The 25,705-nt window shown below is 41.1% G+C and overlaps 1 protein-coding gene across 4 annotated transcripts in view; it reads left to right on the top strand.

The window, feature by feature from the left end:
• pdxdc1 (pyridoxal-dependent decarboxylase domain containing 1) overlaps nucleotides 1–25,705 on the top strand; it is a 67,980-nt gene that overhangs the window by 11,869 nt on the left and 30,406 nt on the right. For 2 of the 4 annotated variants that reach the window (XM_086000785.1, XM_086000783.1), the window contains exons 4-13: nucleotides 3,004–3,084; nucleotides 6,027–6,173; nucleotides 12,299–12,488; nucleotides 14,590–14,658; nucleotides 14,981–15,059; nucleotides 17,727–17,811; nucleotides 19,034–19,082; nucleotides 19,426–19,527; nucleotides 19,872–19,997; nucleotides 24,383–24,433. In XM_086000785.1, coding sequence (XP_085856911.1) covers nucleotides 3,004–3,084; nucleotides 6,027–6,173; nucleotides 12,299–12,488; nucleotides 14,590–14,658; nucleotides 14,981–15,059; nucleotides 17,727–17,811; nucleotides 19,034–19,082; nucleotides 19,426–19,527; nucleotides 19,872–19,997; nucleotides 24,383–24,433 — 979 coding nt within the window. Of the gene's footprint in view, nucleotides 1–3,003; nucleotides 3,085–6,023; nucleotides 6,174–12,298; nucleotides 12,489–14,589; nucleotides 14,659–14,980; nucleotides 15,060–17,726; nucleotides 17,812–19,033; nucleotides 19,083–19,425; nucleotides 19,528–19,871; nucleotides 19,998–24,382; nucleotides 24,434–25,705 lie in introns of all 4 variants that reach the window. The other 2 variants (XM_086000784.1, XM_086000782.1) reach the window with 1 other exon arrangement.

The following is a 25,705-nucleotide window of genomic DNA, read 5'->3' as shown; positions in this document are numbered from 1 at the left end:
GATTAATTCACAAGAGTTGGCATTACCGTACATGAAACATGACCTGATTCCATTTATGCTAGCAGCAACTTAGACTAATAGAGCAAAACTTCACAGATGGTAATAACCAGACAAAAACAAATGGAAGGAGGAGGATTAATGGTGGTGATGAAAAGTAACATCAAAGGTGTTTAATTTCCAGGAGACTTTTGAAGGGGAGAAGAGCGCTCGCGAAACCGAGGGGCTGAGAGAGAATTTCCCTAAGTGTGGGGCTAAGACAGCTGAAGTAGTCTGAAAAGGAGGCCAGAATTAGAAGCATGGAGGATGTAAACAGAAAAATTAGGCGAAAGGAGGCTGCAGATGTAGGGAGGTGAGAGGTGTAAAGAGATTTGTAGATGAGGACAGGACTTTGCAATTGATGTGCAGGTAGATAGGGAGCCAGTGAAGGTAGGCAAGCACAGGGGTGATAGAGGAATCGATCATCTTAGTGCAGAATAGGATGTGAGCGGCAGAGTTGCAACTTAAAAAGGATAGAACTCAGAAGACCGTCAAGGAGAACATTGAAATAATCTAATCTGGAAATGAAGATGATGTGGATAAGCATTTCAGCGGCGGTAAGGGTGGAGCTGGGAAATGTTGCAGAGATGGAAATAGGTAGTCTTGGTGGCAAGACTTTAGGGTTCATAGCTTGGATCGGTCTCAAATAGGATGGTAAGGGTGTGTAGTGTCAGGCTTAGTCTGAGGGAGCTGCCAGAGGGAGTGGGATGTGTGTGGAATTATAGGAAGGCGCCGGACATAGTGGCTTCAAGCTTGTTGATACTGAGTTGAAGAATATTCTTGTTCATCCAGGACTTGCTATGGGCTAGACAGTTGGGCAGTACAGTGGTAGTCGAGAATGGTGGCAGAGGGATAAAGATGACTATTGCCGGAATACATCTGGAAATTGAGCCCAGTGTTGACAAATGATATCACCATGTAGATAAGGAAAAGAAAGGTACCAAGGATGGAGCCTGGGGCACACCCATCTGTCAGTGGGTTGAAAAGTCATTACAGATGAGGTGCTGCCTATGTTGGAACAGATAGGATTGGAACCAAGCTAGGATGGTGCCATTGAGATAGACCACAGAGGAGAGACCGTGGCGAAGTCATTGTTTGTGTTGAATGCTGCAGAGAGGTCAAGGATGAGGAGTGTTCGTGCACCATGTCACAGTATGAAGATTTCATTTGTGACTTTGACAGGAGCAGTCTCTGTGCTGTCAGCAGGCCAGAAACTGGATTGAAGGGATTTGAAGAGGGACAGGTGGTTTTGGAGCTGGATAGTGAAGAACAAGTCTGAGTGGTTGGAGAAATTGGAGTTATTTGAAAAGACAGATGGATCAAAGGAGGTTTTTTGAGGCGTGGGGTGATAATTTCAGAGGCACTAGGGAGAGCAGGAGTAATTGTGTGAAAAGGGGTTGAGTGAGGAGGTTAAGGCAACAGGAGGTGGGCCTTGGAGAGGAGCTTGGTGAGGGAGCTGAAGAAGAAGCTGATATGGAATTGGGTAAGGATGTGGAGAGGACTGGAGAATGAGACAGCTGAGGCTCTTGATCATATATATGGTCTCAGTCTTTGAGATGAAAAAATCCATGAGCTCCTCCTATTCTGTGTTTCAGCTAAAAATGTGGGAGGCAGGGGAAAGGGTGGTAAGACATGGTTTGCCATTAAGAAGAGAAGTCTAGGTTCTTGCCCTCCAGGTGCAATATTGCTTTCGAGGATCGAGCTAGATCTGCTGGTGAACAGCATTTTGTGCCAAGTGTGTTTCAATCTGCAGAACTCTGCTTTAGGAATAAGGAAATGACAGTTATACCAGAGCAAGCAGTGGGAATGGGAGATAGTGAGGGACTTGGAGGGATCAAAGGCAGAGGCAACGCAGCTGTTGAGCTGATTGGATGCAGCAGATGTGTTGAGGTGGGTGAGAAGGCCCAAGGAATGGGAGTTGGGAGTTTGAGAGGGTGTTGGACTGGGAGCTGGGCGATTGTTTTCTCCAGGGATGGAAGAATTCATCATTAAACAAACTAGAATGCACACGTGCATTTTTGAAAACAGCTCTGCAACTTAAAATTGTAGTTATTTCTATGCAGACTGTTTCTTGGGTTAAATTGCTGAATGGATTTTAAAGGGCTGCATTATGTGCATATTAAGATATTTGAATTCATTTTTTAAATGAATTCTAGGACAGCTTGAAATCATTTCAAATATTTGCTTGTAAATCATGTAGTCATTTACTAACATTAGTGAAGACTAAATTGGTAAAAACAGTTTTTACAGCTGTGTTTCAATCCAAAATTCAGTGGTGAACTTGAGAAGTAAAAAAATAAAGTTTGAATTCACATGCCCTATAAATACATTTTAGCAAATATTTCAATATTTTGACTCGTTTAAAAGATCTGCATATTATATCAATAAACCTGAAAAACGCTTGTCACTTAAAAACCATGATTCTCTAACAGTGTTCGTCAATGGAATGCTCCTAGATAATGCCCCACAACTGCAATAAGTATATTTCGCTATGAAAATATACTCCTTTATGGAAAGCATTTTTAACTGAAAATAATTTGATGAAAAATACTATGTGAATATTGGGCTTCCAATTGGAGACACTGATGGGGCTAGTTTGCCGAGAAATGCTATTTCATTATCGCATCACCGGGACTTCTAATGGGAATCCACCCGGCCTCATTATTTTTGAAACAGTAGAATATAGATGAGTTTTTAACTGTCGCCAACTCTACAGGGAATCTCTATCTTGTGGATTCACTGAAAAGTACGACTGCAAAATGTTTATGTACTATATTTTTAAAAATGTAATAGGTATGCCACGCTGAGCAATGTTACATTATTCACAGTGGGGTTGCTGGAAACCAAGGCTCCGCACCCCAGCCTCAAAATGGCATTTCCAATCAGGAAGTAAATATGTTCTATTTTCAATTGAGAAACTGATTTTATTTTGTTTTATTTTTAAACACAACACTTTTTTTTTTCCAGTGGACAGGACATGACAACTATTCTTCAACTTGTACAGAACCTTATGCATGGAGAGGATGAGGAGGAATCACAGTCCCTTCGGTAAGTAGTGAATTTTTAGATATATTTCAGAAGGGGTAAATTAGACTAATATGGTTTTCTTTTTGGTTTTAAAAGTACTTCAGTAGTACAGTTAAAACTTATTTTGCACTTCATTAGTCAGGGTTTAGACTTCACTATTAGTGCAGTCATAAAGGTAATGAGCCAGTTGTGCAATACACATCTTTTAAACTACAAATTCATCACCATCAATTGCAGACACGTAACTATGAGCGCTTAGTGTTGTACAGCTCAAAATGTTATCGCTAGACAACCCAACTTTTGGGAAGACGAAATCTCTAATGGTGTAAATCACAATTCAAGTGGGCATTGTACAGAAATTTTGAGTCACTTGGTAGCACTCGCCTCTGAGTCAGAGCTTGTGAGCTCATGCCCCACTCCAGGGCTTGAACACATAATTTAGGCTGCCTATTTAGTGCAGTAATGAGGAAGTGCTAGAGTGCTGCATTATCAGAGGTGCTGTTCGTCTGATGAGACATTAAACCAAGGTCCCGACTGCCTATTGTGGTGGTTCAGGTAGACATTAAAGATCCTATGGCACTACTTTAAAATGGGCAGGAATTTCTCCCAGTATTCTGGCTGACATTCCTCCCCCACCCAACATTACCAAATAGATGAACTGGTCATTCCTCTCCTGACTGCTTGTGGGACTTTGCTGTGCACAAATTGTTTACCTACGTAACAACAACCATGGCATTTCTAACTAATGCCACTAATGTGAAGTGCTTTGGGACATTTTTGCAAGATAAGGTGCTTTAGATTGTGTCTTTTTCTTTCTTTACACATCTTCAGTAAATGGTATGTAGAATAAAATATCTTGGGTAAAATTAATTACTTCATCATTAAGTTTACTGGTTTAATACAAACTAAGAAATACTTGTACTGTTTTCATATTTTGTGAATTATCAGTATAATGCTTATATTTAGGTGTTTGGGACAGAAAGCAAGACTACTATTCATATGCAGTATTGGTCTAATTTGTAATAAACTGGGCAAGATATAAACATTTCATAATGGAAATACATTTTGAAGTGTTGTGTCCAAATGTGACAAGTAAAAATAATGTTTGTGTTTGCAACTAACTTCTGGGGGTAATATTGTAAGGACTATTACTACAAGGCTTTCGTTAGTAATGAGACAAATTAACTATTGGCAAATTAATGATATTTTACATCTTCATTCTATTGCAAGGCAGTTAATCCAATGATACAATGCTGGCTGCTTCCTTGGTCAGAACATTAATAAAAACTATGTAGACAATTAATTAAATTAGTCAGCTTCTTTGGCTTCAGAAATTGGCCCTAAATTACCTGTCAAAAATTAGCTTTTTCATGACATGACTCCTTATTTTTGTAATACAAAGATAGTCTTATTATCTTGATTTAGTATCCAGCTCATGCAGATAGTGCGGCTTTAGTAGAAGCATTTTTTTCTGCCAGTAAGAATTTTTACAGTAAAAGAATTTATGTGAAATTATAACATGGTAGAACACTATTTTGAAAGTTAAGGTAGCAACCTCTTCAACACAATATACGTTAGTTTTATGGTCAAAAAAATGGGAGACAGTGTGGTTAGATGCAGGTTTGATCTCTGCTCTGTTGTTCCTAATCTCTCCAATACTGCTATGGGGAGCTATTAAGTAGAAACAAAGTATTGTTCCCTCCTCCCCAGTAGGGTGGAGGAATTATCAGTTAGTTCGAGTGGCCTCAGTGGGTCTTTTCCTCACATGCCCCTTGGTGGTTGACAGCAATGTAGGCTTGGGAACAGACTGCCCGCACCACTCTCTTGGATACAAGAGATGCACTGCCTCGGGAAAAGTCAGCCAGGGCACAAAAGAGGATGCAGGCCCTCACAGGAGAATAAGATACTGTCAAAAATTAAAGAAAAAATGATGAACTGGTACAATTGAAGAAATGTTGCAGTGTTCCATGCATTTTCTTAACTTTAGTCAGAGCCCTTAGAGCTGTGTAGATTTTCAATGCCGATTTCCGTGACAAAGTCACCAAATTGTGCAGAAAGTTTGCCCAAGGTTTGAGGACATCTCAAGATAACACTTGAAATACAGCAAGAAAACAATGCTGAGAAAAATTGGTCATTTTTACATAGTATTTACAGCACCGAAATAGGCCATTCAGCCCAGCAGGTCAATGCCAGTGTTTATGCTCCACACGAACCTCCTTCCAACTTACTTCATCTCGCCCTATCAGCATATTGAAGCAGTTTACTGTGCTTAGCTTTTGAGTGTCCGTGTGGTACTTAGCTATTTATAGTCATAGCTGCTATTCTTTATCTAATACCTAGATGTTTTGTCTGAATTTTTGCCGAGATATGTGAGATAGCTAGGTGGCAGGTTAACCAATACTTAGTCTACCAGTAGCTGATTATGAATAAAGTCAATTGACACCAATCTTCTAGTCCCCATTATTTTGCATCTCTTTAATCCCTTGCGTTCCACACTTTTCCTCCTAAATCAGACGCAAAAAGTTTTTCCAAAACCAGTTGATTGAGGATCTGAGATCAATGGGGTTACGTATTTCTGGTGAATTGTACAAGGTGTGAAATACATAGGGGTCAACGAGCTGCAAATCAATGGGATTAGAAGATTGGTGTCAGTTAACACTGTATGGATTCAAGCACTTGGTATTAGTTCTAATCCATCTACAGTGGAGAAAATTAGAAAGTAAACGAGGGAAAAATACATTGGGAGAGAAATTCTGTGGCATTTCCCACGGTCACTAATTTTAATGTTATATTTATACTAGTATGCAAACCTACATAAATTAATGTGAGCAGTTGTGTTGATAAATTTAAATATTGCTCTTTCATTACTAATGCATTTTGTTTGAACATATATATTTTCAATGTGAGGGAATTTTCTCATGAAAACTATTGCTAGATTTTAATAACCTTTCTATGTTTAGCAGATTGCAGAACGTTGGAGAGCAGGGTCATATGTCCTTACTGGGTCACAGTTTGGCAGCGTACATTTCTGTGCTAGACAAAGAAAGACTGCGAAAACTGACCACTAGGATTTTGTCGGATACCACACTCTGGCTATGCAGACTTTTCAGGTAACATTTCTTGATAGTGCAAAGCACATGTAATTACATATTGTCCTTATTTAAGATAACTGAAAAGTAGCGTGGTACAGCATGTTATATTGTAACATTCTATCACAAGGTGGTATGATGCAAGTTTGTTGCTTTAATTCCTAATGTTGGATGTGGTAAATAGAAAGGCATTTCACCACTGGGAGAGAGGAAAGAGGGGCAAAATCAGCAGTGCCTTCCTAGAGACAGGCTGAAGCTATATTGTTAAGAATCTATAATGTTCTCAGACTGTCTTCTGCTGGGGAATTTTCAGTCAGTTATTTGTAAAATATAAAATAATAAACCAGTTTCTATAAAAACCAAATTAACTCTGGAATTAAATGTAGAACAACTTATTTTAAACCTAATTTGGCAACTTTTGATTTAAGACTTCTGAGTTTTTTATGTAGAGAATACAAAGATTATCCTCAAAATAAATGTTGTAGAAGCTTACAAGGACTGTTTTATTTATTTGATGTGCTCTGAAATTGGAAAATAAATAGTTGCTTTAAGTGAAGACAGCACAGAACAAATGGATTATCCTCCCTCCCCATAAAATGTAAAAATGTCTGACTTTTATTTGGATGTATACAGTGACCACTTACTGAGTGCATGATGCATTAACCATTAACTGTTCACAGCTCTTCAGCATTTGTGTGCTGTTTTAAGATGTGCTAATACAAATCTGATCTTTATGGAAAATGGTCCTTGGTATCATTTATAAGAATGGATTGATATGTGATTCATTTAATTTTACCAAGCCTCCACATATTTGCTCTTAAAAGAAAAGGAAATTGTTTCATTTGAAGTGAATAACTTTTTGCCTCTTTCTGTGAGGATACAAGGTTACAGTAACTAGCTAGTTTTTTTTTTGCATGGGTTTTATCTAAACATGAAAAATGAACCTGGAGAAAGCAATATACTAATACAGTTATGAAGAGACTCAAAATACTGCTGAAACTATTTCCAATGGAGCAAAGAAAGCTAAGGGATTTAACAGGTTTTTAAAATTAGGAAGGGCTTTTATACAGGTAGTACAAACCAGGAAAGACTATTTTCTCTGGTTGGGTAGTCAGTGATGAGTTATTTAATTTGAAGTGTCACTTAGAGCGAAAAAAGAGGAAGGTTGGAGCATGGAGTGAAGCTAAGAGGTGGGTAGTCTCACAGTGCTTTATCTTTACTCTGGTTATGACTCCAACCTGCTACAGAAGCATGCTCTGGGTCTTCGGGAAACTTAGTATGGAATCCTTTTAAGGAATGTTAGAACGCAGACGCTCTCATTCGCACTTTCATAATAATTAGTCATCCAGTGAGTGGCGCTCTGAGTCTGGCACCCAAACTCTCGAATTACACCATAGCCTTGTAATAGCTCTCACTCATCTTTTCATAATAGTTAATTTTCCATGTCATTGCATATGGGATTCACGACAAATGTAGTCTGCAAATGAAGCTGTGTTTGAGGGCAGAGATGAATTGGACCAGGGTGCATAGATGGGATTTGGTGGCCATTTAAAGGCACATAATATGTCTTTATTTTTATATAATACTTTGATTTGGTGCTATTTATAGTTAAAAGCAAAACCCATGGCAATTTGAGAAGCAGAGAAATAGAGTTGGTTGGAACATGGGAGAGTCTCTGCAATATAGGCTAAAGAGCTGGGAGATGCAAAATTGAGTCAGCACTGGTGGGAGGGTGTAATAACAGAGTAACAAGTTTACATAGGCAGTTTCCATTATGAATATGGACATAGGAATTTATTGTGGGGAAAGTTTGTCTCACATTGTGGCAAACATGACAACAGTACTGTTTTGTAGATCGGAAGTGCTGTCATAAGATTTTTAATATAGATATCTAGAACAGGGCTGGGCCAATGTCCTCGCGGGGAGGTTAACTAGTGCTGTGTGGGAGGGTTTAAACTAATTTGGCAGGGGGCGGGGGACCAGGACGTAGCAGCAGAGAGGAGAGACAAGTTGCATAGAAAACTAAGAGGGACAAGCAGCAACAGGCTAAAGAATAGTGTAGAAAGAGCAGGGATTAGATAGAGGTAAACAGCAAAGCAGACTATTGGCATGGTGTTGGAATGCAAGAAATGTTACAAATAAGGTTGATGAGCTGAAGACACAAGTTGCCACATGGGGTTATGATATAGTAGCTATAATGGAGACCTGGCTTAAACATGGGCAGGAATGGGAACTAAACATTCCTGGCTACAATGTATTCAGGAGGGATAGGGAAGGGAAAGGAGAAAGGGTGGCAGTATTGTTCAAGGATAATATTGCAGTTCTGTAGAGGGACGATATACTAGAGGGTTCAAAAGCAGAATCTATTTGGTTACAGTTAAGGAACAGAAAAGGAGCTGTTACATTGTTGGGTATTTACTTAAGACCCCAAAATAGTGAGGCGATAGAGGAGCTAATCTGTAAGCAAATTTCAGAGAAATGTAAAAATAATAGAGCAGTAATAGTAGGGTACTTCAATTACCATAATATCACGTTAAACAGTGTAAAGGGCAAGGAGGGTGAAGAATTTCTAAATTGTGTACAGGAGAACTTTCTTAATCAGTATGTTTCTAGCCCAAAGAGGAAGGAAGCAGTGCTGGATCTAGGGAATGAATTAGGGCAAGTGGAGTGTGTTTCATTGGGAGAACATTTGGGCAATAGTGATCACAATATAATTAGGTTCAAAGTACGGAAAGGGGATAGAAAAATCAACGGTGAAAATACCCAACTGGAAGAGAGCCAATTTCAGTGATTTGAGAAGGGATCTAGCACAGATGGACTAGAAACTAAGATTGGCCAAGTAAACAGTAAATGAACAATGGCAGGCCTTCAAGGCAGAGATATTGCGGGTACAAACCAAGCATATTTACATAAGGATAGATGGATCATCCAAAGCTAAAGCTCCCTAGAGGACAAAGGAAATACAGGCTAAAACAGAAAAATTAGGTTTATGACAAATGTCAGGTACAGAATGCATTAGAAACGCAGGCAGAATACAGTGAGTGCAGGGGGACATTGGAAAAGGATACAAGAAGGGCAAAGAGAAAGCATGAGAAAAGATTAGCAGGTAACATAAAAGGGAACCCAACAATCTTTTATAAACCTGGAAAAAGGATAGTTAAAGAAATGGCGTGGACGATTAGAGACAATAAAGGAAATCTTCTTGTGGAGGCAGAGGGCATAATTGAGATACTGAATGAGTAATTTGCATCTGTCTTCACAAAAAAAGAGGATGAAGTTAATGTCGCAGTAGAGGTGCAGGGAGTAGAGATATTGGATAGGATAAAAATAGAGAGAAAAGAGGTGCTAAATAGGTTGACATTACTCAAAGTTAACAAGTCACCTGGTCCAGATGGGATGCATCCTAAGTTGCTGAGGGAAGCAAGCATGGACATAATTGAAGCTCTTACAATCCTCCTTGGATATAGGAGTGGTGCAAGAGGACTGATGGATTGCAAATGTTACACCACTGTTCAGAAAAGGGGAGAGGGATAAACCTAGTAACTACAGGCCAGTCAATCTAACGTCAGTGGTGGGAAAACTACTACTGACCATTGTCGAGGGTAAAATTAATTCTCACTTGGAGAAGCATGGGTTGACAAGGGACAACCAGTACGGATTTATTAAAGATAAAGCATGTCTGACTAACCTGATTGAGTTCTTTGATGAAGTAACAGCGAGGGTTGATGAAGGTGGTGCAGTAGATGTTGTATATGTGGTCTTTCAAAAGGGATTTGATAAAGTACCACATAATAGACTTAGTCGGAAAACAGAATCACATGGGTTTAAAGGGATGGTGGTAACTTGGGTACGTAATTGCCTAAAGAGGTAGGAGGCAGAGAGAAGTGATGAACGTGTTTTTCTGACTGGAGAGAAGTATGCAGTGAAGTCCCCAGGGGTCGGTATTAGGACCATTGCTTTTCTCATATATAAATGACCTGGACTTGGGTATACAAAATTTGGCAATGTAGTCAATAGTGAGGAGGATAGATCGACTTCAGGAGGACATGGATAGACGAGTGAAATGGGAAGACACCTAACAAATGCAATTTAAGGCAAATAAGTGTGTGAAGTGATGGACTTTGGGAGGAACTTTGGGATCGGTCCTTGGACCCCAGCTATTCACAATATATAGTAATGATCTGGATGAGGGAACTAGATGTAATATCTCCAAGTTTGCAGATGACACAAAGCTGGGTGGGCGTGTGTGCTGTGAGGAGGATACCGAGAAACTCCAGTATGACTTGGACAGGTTGGGTGATTGGGCAGAAGCAATATAACGTGGATAAATGCGAGGTTATCCACTTTGGTGTCAAAAACAGGAAGGCAGATTATTATCTGAATGGCAATAGATTGGGAGAAGGGGAAGTGCAACGAGACTTGGGCGTCCTTGTGCACCAGTCGCTGAAAGTAAGCATGCAGGTGCAGCAGGCGGTTAAGAAGGCAAATGGTATGTTGGCCTTCATAGCGAGAGGGTTTGAGTACAGGAACAAGGATGTCTTGCTGCAGTTGTACAGGGCCTTGGTGAGACCACATCTGGAGTATTGTGTGCAGTTTTGGTCGCCTTATCTGAGGAAGGATGTTCTTGCCATGGAAGGAGTGCAGCGAAGATTCACCAGGCTGATACCTGGGATGGCAGGAATGACGTATGAGGAGAGATTGGGTCGATTGGGCTTGTACTCGCTGGAGTTTAGAAGAATGAGAGGGGATCTCATTGAAACTTATAAAATTCTAACAGGACTAGACAGACTAGATGCTGGAAGGATGTTCCCGATGGTCGGGGAGTCCAGAACCAGGGGTCACAGTCTAAGGATAAGGGGTAAGCCATTTAGGACAGAGATGAGGAATTTCTTCACCCAGAGAGTGGTGAACCTGTGGAATTCTCTACCAAAGAAGGCAGTAGAGGCCAATTCATTAAATATATTCAAGAAGGAGTTGGATATATTTCTTAAGGCTAAAGGGATCAAGGGATATGGAGAGAAGGCAGGAACAGGGTACTGAATTTGGACGATCAGCCATGATCTCATTGAATGGTGGAGCAGGCTCGAGGGGCCGAATGGCCTACTCCTGCTCCTATCTTCTATGTTTCTATGGAACAACATGGATAGGCAGTATAATATAAATGGTACTATTTTGAGTGAGGTGCGAGAGCAGAGAGACCTGGAGGAGCATATTCACAAATCTTTGAAGGTGGCAGAGCAAGTTGATAAGGCGGTTAAGAAAGTGAATGGGATACTTGGCTTTGTAAATTGGGCATTGAATACGAAACAAGGAAGTCGTGCTATACCTTTACAAAACCTTGGTTATGCCTCAGCTGGAGTATTTTGTGCAATCCTGGGCACCATGCTTTCGGAAGGATGTCAAGGCCTTGGAGAGGTTACAGAGGAGGTTTACCAGAATGTGACCAGGGATGAGGAACTTTATTTATGTAGAGAGATTGGAGAAGCTGGGGTTGTTCTCCTTAGAGCTGGGAAGGTTAAGGGGAGACGTAATAGAGGTATTCAAAATTATGAGGAATTTTGATAGAGCAAGTAGGGAAAAAACTTTTCCTCTGGCAGGTGAGTCGGTAATCAGAGGTCATAGATTTAAAATAATTGGCAAAAGAACTAGAGGAGAAACTTTTTCAAACCAGGGTTGTTGAGATCTGGAACGCACGACCCGGAAGGGTGATGGAAACAAATTCCGTAGGAGCTTTCAAAATTGGCAATTGGACATGTACTTGAAGAGGACTCATTTATAGGATTATGGGGAAAAAGCTGGGGTGTGGGATTAAACTGGACAGCTCTTTCAAAGAGCTGGCACTGGTACGACGGGCCGAATGGCCTCCTGCGCTATAAGATTCTATAATTCTCTGATATAGCCTCCGGGGACAAGAATTACGTTGAGCTTTCTCATTCAAGCCCGTATCTTCAATTGCTGCTGCCATTCTGGTTCCCAAATTTGCCATATGACTTCACATATTTTGATTAGAAGGGAGAGCGTTTCTGTGGATGCCTGTGATGAGAAGGGATAGTTAAACTAAAATAATATTCATTATAGAGCATAAACGTGAGCTTTAGTATTTAAACTGCACAATAGTGAGTTGAGGCCTGCGTTTTGTTCTTCAGGTATGAAAATGGTTCTGCCTATTATCACGAAGATGATCGAGAAGGTCTGTTGAAAGTGTGCAAACTCATCATTCATTCAAACTATGAGGACTATGCAACAGAAGGCTTTAACGTCCTGCATAACAAGTCCCCTGTCCTCTATATTAGTGCTGCCTGTAGAACAGGTCTGGGCCAGTATATCTGCAACCAGGTAAAATATATTACTACATTGTGTACAGAATAACAACTGAGATGGGATTAATTACAAACGTATTGGTTTTGGGTCAGTATATAATCAAAGGATCAGATATAAATGGACATACAAATACAAATCTGAGGGACCCATTCAATATATTCACACAATTCATTCTTTGCCATCCATTATTTGGAACAATGGCCCTGAATTTGCGATCGGAGGCTTCCTGTGGGGCAATGCCGGCGTACCTGGGGCCTCGGGATCCACGAAGACTCGTGGTCCTGGGGCTACCCACGGTCAGAGGCCCACATATCTCAGGCGCAGGCGGTTCGCGAGTGCCACTGGGATCATGTGGGCCGGACCAACAAATGACAGAAGGGAAATCCCCATTCATTCATACTTATAAGTATGACTTACGCCTGCTTTTACTAGGTGTAAGAATTTCGCGGGCATTCGCTGGGCAGAAATTGAGCAAATAGCCCAACTCTCCGCCTGCGGATGCCCTTTTCCCGGGGATGCGGACGATCTATCAAGAGAATTATTGACAGATCACAAGTTCCGGGTTTTAGCGGATGCCTAAAGCCGGAACTTGCGTGGCCCCTACGGGCTCGTACGCACCCGTAGGTGCCGCAAATTTCAATTCGGTTTCTGAAAATTTCTCAGCATTCTGCTCTATTGAGTTGACTGCACAAATGAAAGCATTAGAAATGGGAAACAATAGGTGTGCGACATTACAGGTGCACCAACAGTGCTGACATAAAGCTGCAAAATTGTAGAAAAATATTGTGCAAGGAGATAACTCTCGGGAAATAGTGGCACCAAATACCTTGGCCTGTAATTTGGGGTCAGCGGCGAAGCAAAGGCATTCACTGCTGGCTCCGAAGTAAGCTTCCCACAAAGATCTCGCAATCTCTCTGGTGAGAAGTTCAGCTTTTCCGATATGCAGTTGAAATCAGTGTAAGTTAATGGGGAATCCCTAGCGTGAGCTGCTGTGACATCAGCAAGCTGTCTAAGCAGCCAATCACATTGCAGAATTCTCACAGACCAGGAAATGAATAAGCTCCTTTTATTCTTAACTTTTTAAAAATGTAGAGAGCAAAACAAAGTTTGGGGCTCTCACATGGGGAAAAGGTAAACCTGAAATAAAGATGAACAAACTTTTTTTTTTTAAATTATTTTTTAATAAAGTTTCTTAAAATGTTGCTTTTGACTCCACTGGTCCTATCACCATCTCGTCTCGTTTTGAATACCTCTTAATGTCTCTTCTCTTTTGTTCTCTCCCAGCCCGGCCTCAATCTATTTCATTCCCTGTGCCTCTTTAGTCTTGATAAAGGGTTTTGACCTGAAACGTTGACTCTAATTTCTCTCCACGGATGTTGCCTGGCCTGCTGAGTTTTTCCAGCATTTTCTGTTGTTATTTCTTAAAATGTTTAATTTTTATTGAAATGGATAAATTTGACACTCCACAAAATTTAAATTAGTTTTTCAGGGCCATTATGTTTGTTTAGCAGTCAATAAATACGCTGTTAAAACCCCAGTTGCACCTAATCTAAAAGGGTCTAACTTTTAATGGCGTATTTAACAGCAATATTACCGTGGAAAAGCCGAAGTTTCCATCAGTTTCACGGATTACACTGATTGCCGGTTATTTGGTGTTGGGGGGGGGGGGGGCGGCGGAGTCCACAGCGCAGCAGCCAGTGTCGGAGCAGTGAATGACTGACTGCAACTTTAAAATTTCCTTGCTAAATCCTGAAGTTGTGGTCAGTTTCAAAGGGGTAATAACAGCGAACGTTGTTTGTTTGCTGTTGTTACCCACCGCAAATTTCGGGCCTTTGTGTCTTAAATTATACCAAATTCAAGTATTAAACTATAAAACAAATTGCCATATTTGACAACTTTTATGGACCTAGCAGGGATGATTTGTGTGTGTTTCTAAAGAAACCAAATGATGTATTTATTTAGAATCTAGAATCTTGTAAATGTTGCCGTGCACCACATGATATGATTTTTATTTTTATTTATTTTTATTTTTAAAAGGAAAGTGTATTGGTTGCAGGAAAATAAGGACCTACGGTATACTGTAACTAAATTGTGTGCCTGTTTTTCTCTAATGTAGCTTGGTCTCCCCATCTCCTGTATGTGCAGTGTGCCTTGTAACACCATGTTTGGATCTCAGCATCAAATGGTAAGTTTTCTTGATTTATTTATAATATATATATTGACAAGTGGAGGAGGAATGGGAATTCACACACTTAGACCTTACAACGGAAACTCTTTTTGCTGGTTTGTATTTTCAATCCACTCTCAGTTTCAAGAAACTCAATTACAGTACCACCGCATCATCATAATACGATGATATACTTCTATAACACCTGCCTGCATCTCAATTGTTAATCCCCAAAACTCTTTTTTAAAACACCAATTCTCTAGTGTTAATGCTGGCAAAGATAGTTATTCCAACTCTAGCTTGTCCTATTTTAATGGTTTGTTATTTATTGATTTGACAGGATGTAGCCCTACTGGAAAGGCTTATTAAAGATGATATTGAATGTGGAAAACTTCCTCTGTTACTTGTCGCAAATGCAGGTATGTAATAAAGCTGTTATATGCATTGGCACCTCAATTACCTGTGCTTCCAGTGACGACATTCTCAATTATCCGTGTGAACTTTCATCGATTAAGGGAGACTGGTGGGAGTTGGGGCCTCCAGCATTTAAAAAAAAAAAAAAAAAAAAATCAGAGCACAGTTTTAATGCTAGCAAGATCAGCTGGTCAATCAACGGATCTGATACCCGCCCCCAGCTTCTTTTCCACTACCAACCATCTCCTTAAATCCCTCTCGCCTTCATCAAGTATGGGGAGCTCATGGATTTCTTTGCCACTAAGATTGAGACCATCCATTAGTTAACTCTGCTGCTCCCCCCCTCCCCGACCTAGCCCTGATCCTGCACCTTTTACTAGTTTCTCTCCCATCTTCTCTTATACCCTCCCCAAGCTCATCTTGTCCATGAGCTCCATCTCCTGCTCACTTGGCCCCATTCCCATTGGCCTGCAGAACACCCTTTGCTGGCCCCCATGCTAGCTAATAGTGTGAATGGTTCCTCCCCTCGGGTACTGCCCCCCCCCCCCCCCTACTTTGCAAAGCCGCCGTTATCAACCCCTATTCATAATTCTAACCTAGAACCCTCTGTCCTTGCAAACTGCCACTTTTACAACTTTCTTTTTTCCTCAAGCCTTTGAATGTGTTGATGCTTCCCAAATCTGTGCTCAACTTTCCCACAACGCTATTTTGAATCTCTTAATCAGGTTTCCGCCCCTACCACGAGACAAACAAAAAAGACTTGCATTTATATAGCACCTTTCAGACCTCAGGACGTCCCAAAGCGCTTTACAGCCAATGAAATATTTTTTGAAGTGTAATCGCGGTTTTCATGTAGGAAACATGGCAGCCAATTTGTGCACAGCAAGGTTCCACAAACAGCAATATGATAATGACCAGGTAATCTGATTTTCAGTAATTTTGATTGAGGGATAAATATTGGCCAGGACACCAGGGATAACTCACCTGCTCGTCTTCGAAATAGTGCCATGGGATCTTTTACATCCACCTGAGAGCAGACGAGGCCTCAGTTTAACGTCTCATCCGAAAGACGGCACCTCCTCCAGTGCAGCACTCCCTCTACTGCACTGGAGTGTCAGCCTAGATTTTGGTGCTCAAGTCTCTGGAGTGGGACTTGAACCCACAACCTTCTGACTCCGAGGTGAAAGTGTTACCAACTGAGCCACAGCTCTAATAAAAGTGACATAAGATCTTCTGCGACTGGTTGACCACACCTTCGTCCTCCAAGGCTTCTCCTTCATTGTCCTGCGTAGTGGGACTGCCATTACTTGGTTCCATGCTTACCTATCTAATCGTAGCCAGAGCATTTCAAACAATGGCTTCTCTTCCTGCCCCTGTGACATTAACTCTGCAGTTTTCCAAAAATCTGTTCCTGGCCCCCTCTTCTGCTGCCCCTTGTCGATATGATCTACTGACATGGAATCACCTTCCACTAGTACGCTGATGGCACCCAGCTCGACTTCGCTACCACCTTTCTCGACCTCTCCACTACCTCTGTGCTGTCCAACATCCTGTCTTGGATGAGTCGCAGTTTCCTCCAGTTAAATCGTCTTCATCCCCATTACAAACTCCGTATGCTTGCCATCCTCCTCCCTGGCCACTGTTCCAGGTTAAACCACAGTGTTTGCAACCTTGGTGCCCTATTTGACCTCAAATCCTTTCCATTACAAAGACTGCTGACTTTCACCTCCGTTACATCGCCCACCTCTGCCCCTACCTCAGGCCATCTACTGCTGAAACCCTCATCCATGCCTGTGTCATCTCCAGGCCCGAGCATTCCAAGTCTCTTCCCATCCTTCGCGCTTTGTGAACGTCAACTCATCCAAAACCCTGCTTCCTGTATTCTATCCTTCATCAAATCCTGCTCACCCATCACTCCTGTCCTTGCTTATCTACATTGGCTCCCGGTCCCCCAAAGCCTCCAATTTAAAATTCTCATCCTCGTGTTGAAATCCCTTCATGGCCTCGTCACTCCCTATTTCTTTAACCTCCTCCGGCCCTACAACCCCCTTGGAACCTTTTGTTCCTCTGACTGGCATCTTGTGCATCCGCTCTGCCTTTGCCCCACCATTGGCAAATAACTGTGCCTCTGGCTGTCTAGGCTCTATGCTATAGAATGGTCTCCCTAAGCCCCTGTACCTCTCCACCTCTTTCAAGACCCTCCTTACAACCCACCTCTGACTAAGCTTTTCGTAACCCTTCTTAATATCTCCTCCTTTGGCCCAGCGTCCATTTTTGCCTGATAATGCCTCTGTGTAGTGCCTTGGGATGTTTTTCAACTTTAAGGGTGCTATATAAATGCAAGTTGTTGTTTATCTACTGGCACATGGCGTCCCCACACCGTGTAAATGCTATAGTCAGCATTTATTTACCTCCGGAATCCCGTAGGCAGCCTCTGCAGCACTGATATAAGCAGAGCTGCCAACTTTAGAATCCATACAGAAAGTGCCTTTGTTTAAACACAGTCCACATTAGCACACTTAAACAGGAAGGCTTTGTATTGATGTTAAAGTCAGCACCTCCACTGAGATCAGTGCTACAGAGACTGCTAATTGGATTGCTAGAGGTGATATTTGACCTATCTTACCTTAAATGAGTCTCAGACATGTAGGTTTTTTTTAACTTTATTTTAGGCACGCCAGGTGCAGGACATACAGATAAACTTGTACGGTTAAAGGAACTCTGCAATCAGTACAAGATGTGGTTGCATGTAGAAGGGTAAGAATAAATACCTTAATCAATTTCAATGCTAAATTTAATGATTTAATGCAGTTCATTTACTACAAAATGTTCTCGTCCTGTAAAAACGCCACACCATTTTATTATTACATTTGTGCAGCAAATTACTTAAAGGTTTAGTGCGATCGGTCCAAAGAAATGTTTTGCTGATGGAAACATGTTAAGATTTCTACTTGTACGTATTTTTAGTTGACACAATTGGTGTGTCCATTTAAAATGAAGAACTACATGTAACTACTAATTTTAACATAGTTGTTTTCCAACAGATAACGCATTGTTTAGGTACATGTAGTCCATTTCTTGCCAAATGTGCATGCTCAAAAGTGAGCTAAGTATAGCGGGAGTGACCGATTAGGATTTTGCCTATGCCAGAAATTAAATAAAAGGATCAGAGGGTAGTGGGTAAATGTCCCATATAGAGTGGTACTGGGTCATACCGACCAGGAAGGTTCCCAATTTGTGTTGATCTCAGCCGGGCCAGAGGTGTGACACTACAGTGTCTCCAGGCTAGGCAGGGGAAGACTAGATTAATCTGCACAGAGCCAGGAAGGTTTTGTATTCCATTAAGTACCCCTTTCTAGTACAGGTTGAGCGTCCGGAATCCGTGATGATTGGTGGCAGGGTCGTCCAGAATCCGCAAAATGTTCTGGAATCCGGAACTCCGGATTTTGGACGCTCAACCTGTACTTCAAAAAGCCATTAACTTTTGTTCTCTTTTTTTGAAAAATCCTATGTAAAATGCGAGTGATGCAATAAAACTCTAGTGTTGTGTTTTATCCTCCTTAATCTGCACAGCTCCACGAAGTGTTTCTGCCAGGCTGCGGCCACAGCACCACACCACCCTGGTGGCCTAGTGTGGGCCATCGGATGCTCTGCAGAGCTCGCAGCGTCCCTCCCCTTTAACAGAAGGGGAGGGGCAGAGAAACGCGTCAGCGCTACGTGGAGTGAGTGGCCCAGGCATTTCCAGACTCTGAACGTGTTTCTGATGTCTGAAGTCTGGAAACGCCCGAGCTCAGGTTGCAATATTTCCGGACTTTGGACATCAGAAACACGTTCCTAAGTCTGAAAAAACACAAAAACCGGTTCGGCCTCGGTCCTGAGGTTGCCGGATTCAGGACGCTCAACCTGTATACCTCTCTTGCCAAATGTTTTCACTGACCTCTGTTGTGTTGCTAAAATTAGATTTTTTTTTCTATTGCAGTGTTAATTTGGCCACATTGACACTTGGTTATGTTTCCTCATCTGTACTGGTTAGTACCATTTCTGGTTTCAGTGATGTAGCTTGTTCATTTTAGTTATTGTATTTTTACAGTTTAGATGATCCCTGGAGGCACATGGCATTTCAGTTAGTTTAAACTTAATATTCATAGAATGTATTATAATACTGGTTTCAAGACAATGTAATGTCGATAGCAAGTACGGTTGTGCTTCCAGAAAGCTGTGAGAAGAAATCTTGTTTTCAATTCTGAAATGAATGCTCAATGTTTGACTTTACTTTTATTTGGCTGTCATTAACATTTACTGTTTTACAAACCATTGAAGACTATATTAGGGTGTGTATCGTGCAGATGTTTAACTCTCTCATGTTTATAGGCTGCAACTAAATGTGACAGCATGACCTTGACCTTAGGACCCTGGTTAGGTCTCCCAGCTGTGCCTGCAGTGACATTATATCGACATGAGGATCCTTCACTGGTAAGTGGTTTATTGCTTCAGGGACAAATATCAAAGAATCTAAGAATTTATGTATGCAAATATAAATAATTTAGGATCATATTCTGTTAAATGTAAGGTATTGTATGTCCTGAAATAATTAGTAACTTTAATTGTAATATATACGTAAGTGTAAATAACTCTATTTGCACCAAATGTTTGATTAAAAATCCAGAAAAATATCCAAATCACTGTTATAGAAAGATGTTTCCAAAAGAAACTTTTACACTTCAAATTTAAAATAAGATTGTTTAAATTCTGTGTATATATCTTCAAAGACTTTTATTGAGCTCTAGAATATGTGGCCTACTCAGTGATTATTTTAGTCTCTAGCTGCGGGCCTCACCACAAGTCAGCCAGTTGAGAAACTTCGAGCTTTGCCTCTCTGGCTCTCTCTACAGTACTTGGGACATGATGGGATAGTTGACAGAATCAAGTATGCATCTCAGTTGGTAAGTGTCTGTTTATTGTTTTGTCTTTAGCCTGGTACTTAACCATCATTGAACAAATCATGAATAATGCCCTCAGAGAAATGGTGCTCCAAATTTGGTAGTGTGAGTACTAATAATTCTCATCTAGCCAGATAATTCCACACACAACATTTTTGCCTTTTGGGCGGCACACGGGGGAGATCTTAAGCTGCTTAACTTGATTCATGGTTCCTGTCGTCCAGTCAGGTAGACGTTGATGGTATTTGTGGGAGAAACCTGCAAACGATCCATCTGCCCTGATAAAAGTTTGGGTATGGACAGCATCTGTAAGGAAAAAATAGCAATTTCAAAATATTCAAGGAAACCTAGAAGCATGAAAGGGAAAATTTAATTTGGAAAAATGTTTGAATATTCCCTAAATAGATTGGAATGAGTCGAAGATGTCTTTGTTCCAAAATTTATTTAGTGTGTCTGTTAGGCATGTGACACCTTTCCCCACCCAACCCTATTTAAAAGAAGTTTGAATTTTTATTGCTTTTCTAACAGCAGATGTTGCTATTGTTCTCTGTAAGACATAAAAGTCCAAAACAAGAAATGTCGTTCCTAGCGACCAACTGCGTTTTGAACTCTACTAATATCTTTGATTCCATCACCTTACCCGAGAGGTTTTCCAAACAAAACATCTGTTTTTCATTTCCTTTTCACTAATTTAAATTTATGTTTTCTTGTTGAGCAATTTTTTGGGTTCACCATATCTACTACAATAGCAACTTGCATTTATATAGTGTCTTTAATGTAGAACAAAATTTTAAGGACTTCACAGCCAGAGCCAAAGAGGGAGATATTAGGAGTGGTGACCAAAAGCTTAGTCAAAATGGTGGGTTTCAAGAGGGAGGGGGAGAAGCGGAGGCTGCAGAGAGGTCGAGAAGGACAGGAAGGGAAAATGTGCCACTGTCGCAATCACAGAGGATGTCATTTGTGATTCTGATTACAGCTGTTTCAGCTAGTGGTGGGGTGAAGGGAAGGGGGGATGCACAAGAGGCTCGAGTCAGAGTATGGGGGAGTTGTAGGGCTGGAGAAGGCTACAGAGACAGGGATGAGTAGGGCCATTTAAGGATTTAAGCACGAGGATGAGAATTTTAAACTTGTGGTGCTGGGGGAACTGGTAGCCAAATGCGTATTGTAAATGGACACAAAGGGAATTTGGCATGGCAGACATTAGGAGAGATAGGATGTTCATAAACAGCAGACAGGATGGAGATGATATGAAACAGTCCAGTGAGGCCCTGTGATAGGATGACGTCTAGTTGTAGACACAGTGAAGTCAGAATGGAGTGTCTACAAACCAAAAGTTGTGGAGAGGGAGTCAATCCAGGTACTATGCTATTTAATACTTTATCTACCTCAATGGAACCCTCTCATCTTCCCGTGAGTTTAAGCTCTAATCTTCCCTCATAACACACTCCCTTGTACTTAAAATAGTTCTTGTTGCTGTTTTCTGCACTCTCTCTAATTCTTGTATGTCTCTTTTGAAGTATGGTGACAGAAACTGCACAGAGTAATCACAAGTCTGGTCTCACCAGTGCATTACATTACTTCAGCATAATCCCTGTCGATTTATACTCCAATGTTTTGGTGATGTGTCCAACATTCTACTTGCTTCTCCATGTTTTTTAACTCCTGCACAATGATCCTCGGTAAACACAATTATAGCAATGAAGTGAGTCAAACATCAGGGACAACTTTATTACTGTAACATTGGCCCGTATTTTCCAATCGCAGGCCTCCCGCAGGCGGAGGCCTGCGATCTGGAAAAATCTACGCCCTTACCTGAGGGCTCCCGGGACGCGCACACTTCTGGTCCTGGGCCTCTCCAAACTCCAAGTGCGCAGGGCCCACGTATCCCAGATGCGCAGGTAGTTCGCAGCGTCCCTGGGATCACGTGGGCCATGGGTTGCCAATCAAAGAAGGGAATCTCCCTTCATACACTTGACAGGAAGACCTGTCAAATATATGAATGGAGATCATCCCAAAAACATAGTAAAACTTTAAATACATTTTTTTTTTTAATCACATTTTTAAAATGATGACTTGAAATTACAATAAATTAAATATTTGAAAAAAATAATTAAAGTTTTTTATGGGGCTAAAAATATTTTTTTTTATAGTTTTAAATGATAAATCGGTGGAAACATTAAAAAAAAAAAAAAAACTTTTTTGAACTCTTGTCCTGGTAAAAGTAGGCCTTACACCTGCTTTTACCAGGCATAAGAATTGTAAGTGTTTTCTGCGGTCGGAGGGTCTCCAAAAAGCAGAACTATCCGCCCGCAGAGGCCCTTCTCCCGAGCAGGCGGAGGATCGGTCAAGACCATTCATGACAGATCGGAAATGCCGGTTTTCAGCGCATGCGCTGTGCATGCCTGAAACCGGCATTTCCGATGGCCCTGCGGGTGGGTACACAGCGTGTACCCACCTGTAGGGATCGGAATATCCGGGCCATAAACTACTAAAATAAGCACTTGTATTTTCCCTGTCCGTATGGTAGGTTGCCTCATGTGGTACTGCAGAGTACTGTATAGGAAGCAAGCTGCATATACTTTTGTAGACTAGCCTTCTGGATCAATGGCTATTATTCTCTTTGGCTTCTTTCTAGCTCTGGAGATTCTGGGCTTCGTTTCATAAGCTGGTACCAGTAGATATCTTGAATCCTTTGATACTGAAAAACACTTACATCTGAGTGGTTCCGCGCTTTAAGTCACACGTCCAAGAAGCAGTTAGTACCGGCTTGTATCAAAGCTTTCATCAGCAAAGCTCAGGCAGCTCATGTTTGCTGTCAAATATATCTGACTCTGCTGGTGGGGTCATGCTGCTCTGTGCAGAGGGCACAGCAGGACCAATTTCGGGCATCCTTTCTAGAATCCTTTTTGGTCTACAAAGGTTCAACAGCATGGCCATGAGTTAGGCAGTTGGGTGTTCATGGGGGAGGCGGGGGAAGCACATCCCATCCTACAGCAACATTACTCCTTTAACCCCGTGCCTTGAGCTCCAAGGATTCTATCTCCTTTTTACGTATGCACTAGTGAGGAATAACATACCATTTTTATTGATATTCTTGTGTAAATCATTCTTCGCAATTGCAACACCAAAATTGTTGAAAGTAATGCACTGGCTTGTGTATATTTTTTTTACTAAATATAGCATAGAAAACACTAAAGTATCTATGACTTGTTCTTGATTTAAGTCACATTATATGTATATTTATAATGATTGGGGGAAAGTGATAACTGGAGTGTTCAGGGATTAGTGTTGGGCGCTCTACTCTTTTAATTTATATTAATGTCTTAAGATTCAGAAGCTCAAAGCAAACCGGTCAAATCCTGATGACACCAAACTTGGGAGGGGGAATTGAATCTGAAGAGAATGCCAAAGACATACAGAATTATTTAGATAAAATATGTAACTGGGAAAATACTGACAGATGAAATTCAGTAGAGATAAGTGTAAAGTATTGCACATAGGAAGACAAATAGACACATTGTTGAACTAGCTAATGGTGAAGTTGGGAGACATCTAGGAGTGATGGACACTGGGTTTAACATGTCCAACTGTTGTAGAATAGCAATCAAAGCAAATTCTGTGTAGCCAAAATAATAGTCTAAATTGAAGGATGTTGTGTGGAAACTGCACAGTATCCAGGCAACACCTGGAGTGCTGTGTCAGTTTTGGTCACCAAAGCACAAGTAAAGTAAAGTTATCAGGCCATGGAGGTGATGCAGAGGAAGGGCCACTAAGCTGATCCATAGTATTGGAAAACAGTTATGAGGGGGAACAAAACTATAAAAACTTGGGCTTTTTAGCCTCAAAAAGATATGTCAAAGATAGGAACTCATAGAGGTATGTAAGATAGTAGATGGTTTGGAAAAGGTAATTTCAGAGCACTACTTCAAGTTAAGTAGTTACAGTAGAACAAAGGGGCACACTTCAAACTAGCGAAAGACAAATTTAGGACTGATATCAGGATGTTCCTCTTCTCTCTCTCTCACGCGCACACACACAGTGATGAACATGTGAAATGGGCTTCAGGGTAGGGGGCTGGAGGCAAAAACCCCAGGATCATTTAAGGAACAGTTAAATGCCATGATGGAAATACCTGTAGGTTCTTTCTGGATTGATGAACTGAGATGGGCCAAATGGTCATCTTATCATTTATCTTATGCCAGCAATGTTGCTATGTACTTGTATACAAAGAGTAGTATTCCTTTCTATTTCAATCAGGGCTATCTCTATATACTTTACAGAGTCATGGCCATATTTTTGTTAATTAGTTTTTTGGGTACAGTAAGCTGGGGGGGTGGTGGAATTGGAGGAGGAAAAAAATGGTAACAGTTGCTTCATTTATTTTTCAGAGCCAGAGACTGCTGGAAAACTTAAAAACACTAAATTCTATCAGAACTTCGGTATGTATTGTATTTGTATTTTCATGGCATTTGATGACTTGCGTAGAATAAGCACCGCATAGTGATCGCTTCAGTAGTGGTAATGTGACATTAGTAGAACACAAACTACCAGAAGAACATCCCAAGAAAAGTATTAATATTTGCAATTTTAGTTATGAAAGATTATATTTTTCATTTGGTTAATTGAGATTTGTATCAATTATTAAAGATAAAGGTGATAAATTTAATTTTAAACCAACTTGCTGGATGTATTCCAGAAATAACTATTAGTTTTAAGAAAGCTACTGTTGCGTTTCTTTTGAAAAATTGGAATGTACTGTACTGAACAGGATGTAGTGTGGACTCCCATTTTGAGTAACTTTACACAATCAATGTGGGCCAGAGAAAAAAATGTTGGGGGAAAAATTCAGTTGTTTGCACCTCCCGTTAGCGCCTTCAGAGGGCGCTAATTGGGGCGCAAAGCAACTAGCGCCTGGGCGCGGCGATGTTTGCGCCGCTCGCGAAATTAACTAGACATTTTGCGGCGGCGCTAAACACTACCGCCACGATCTCCTGCGCCAGCAGATCATGACATCAGTCGAGTGCGCAACGCCCCGTTAGCGCCCCAGACCGGATATTGAGTGGCGCCCCCTGCCTTACTGCCTGCCGCTAGCAACGACAGGTTGAGGGGAGCGCTTTGCTGTCAGAAAGGGACTGGGGGAGCGCTATTTAAAGGTGACCGCTTCCTGCCTTTTTTTGTTGGTGACATTTTTGCACCACGCATTCTGAGAGGGGGACTTCTGGAGAGATTCAACGCTGTGTGAAGGAGTTTTGAGTACTGAGCAGCACTTTGCAGGTTCATTTTGATTTGCCCTTCCTTGCTTCGCCAGCGCTCTGAGGTAGCGCCTCGCTCCTTGGCCTTTGCGCCTTAAGACAGGTGTGAAGCGCCTGATTTAGCGCTCCAATCACCTCCAGGGGCGATAAAAGCCAAGTTTGCCGTCGAAGGCAATAATTAGCGCCAGGCGCTAAACTTTGCGCACGGCCAATAAGGACGCCCCAAATGGGGCGATACTGAATTTTTCCCCCGTTCTCTTTAAATGTATTGTTTTCTTTTAGTATTGTCTTTGCAATCCAGTGTCTCCTCATGTCTAATTTCATTTGATTGCAGTTTAAAATATTCAGTTAATATTTTAGTTATTTTGATTAAAACTTTTTTTAAATAAATGAATAAACAGTTATAAAATAAACCTTCAAATCTGCTGAGTAATGAATTAATGAAAACTGGATGGTTTA

This window comes from Somniosus microcephalus, chromosome 11, assembly GCF_052327205.1.
Source record: "Somniosus microcephalus isolate GS21.2 chromosome 11, FLI_Smic_1.0, whole genome shotgun sequence".
Taxonomy (NCBI): domain Eukaryota; kingdom Metazoa; phylum Chordata; class Chondrichthyes; order Squaliformes; family Somniosidae; genus Somniosus; species Somniosus microcephalus.
This window is presented reverse-complemented; position numbering and strand designations above follow the sequence as displayed.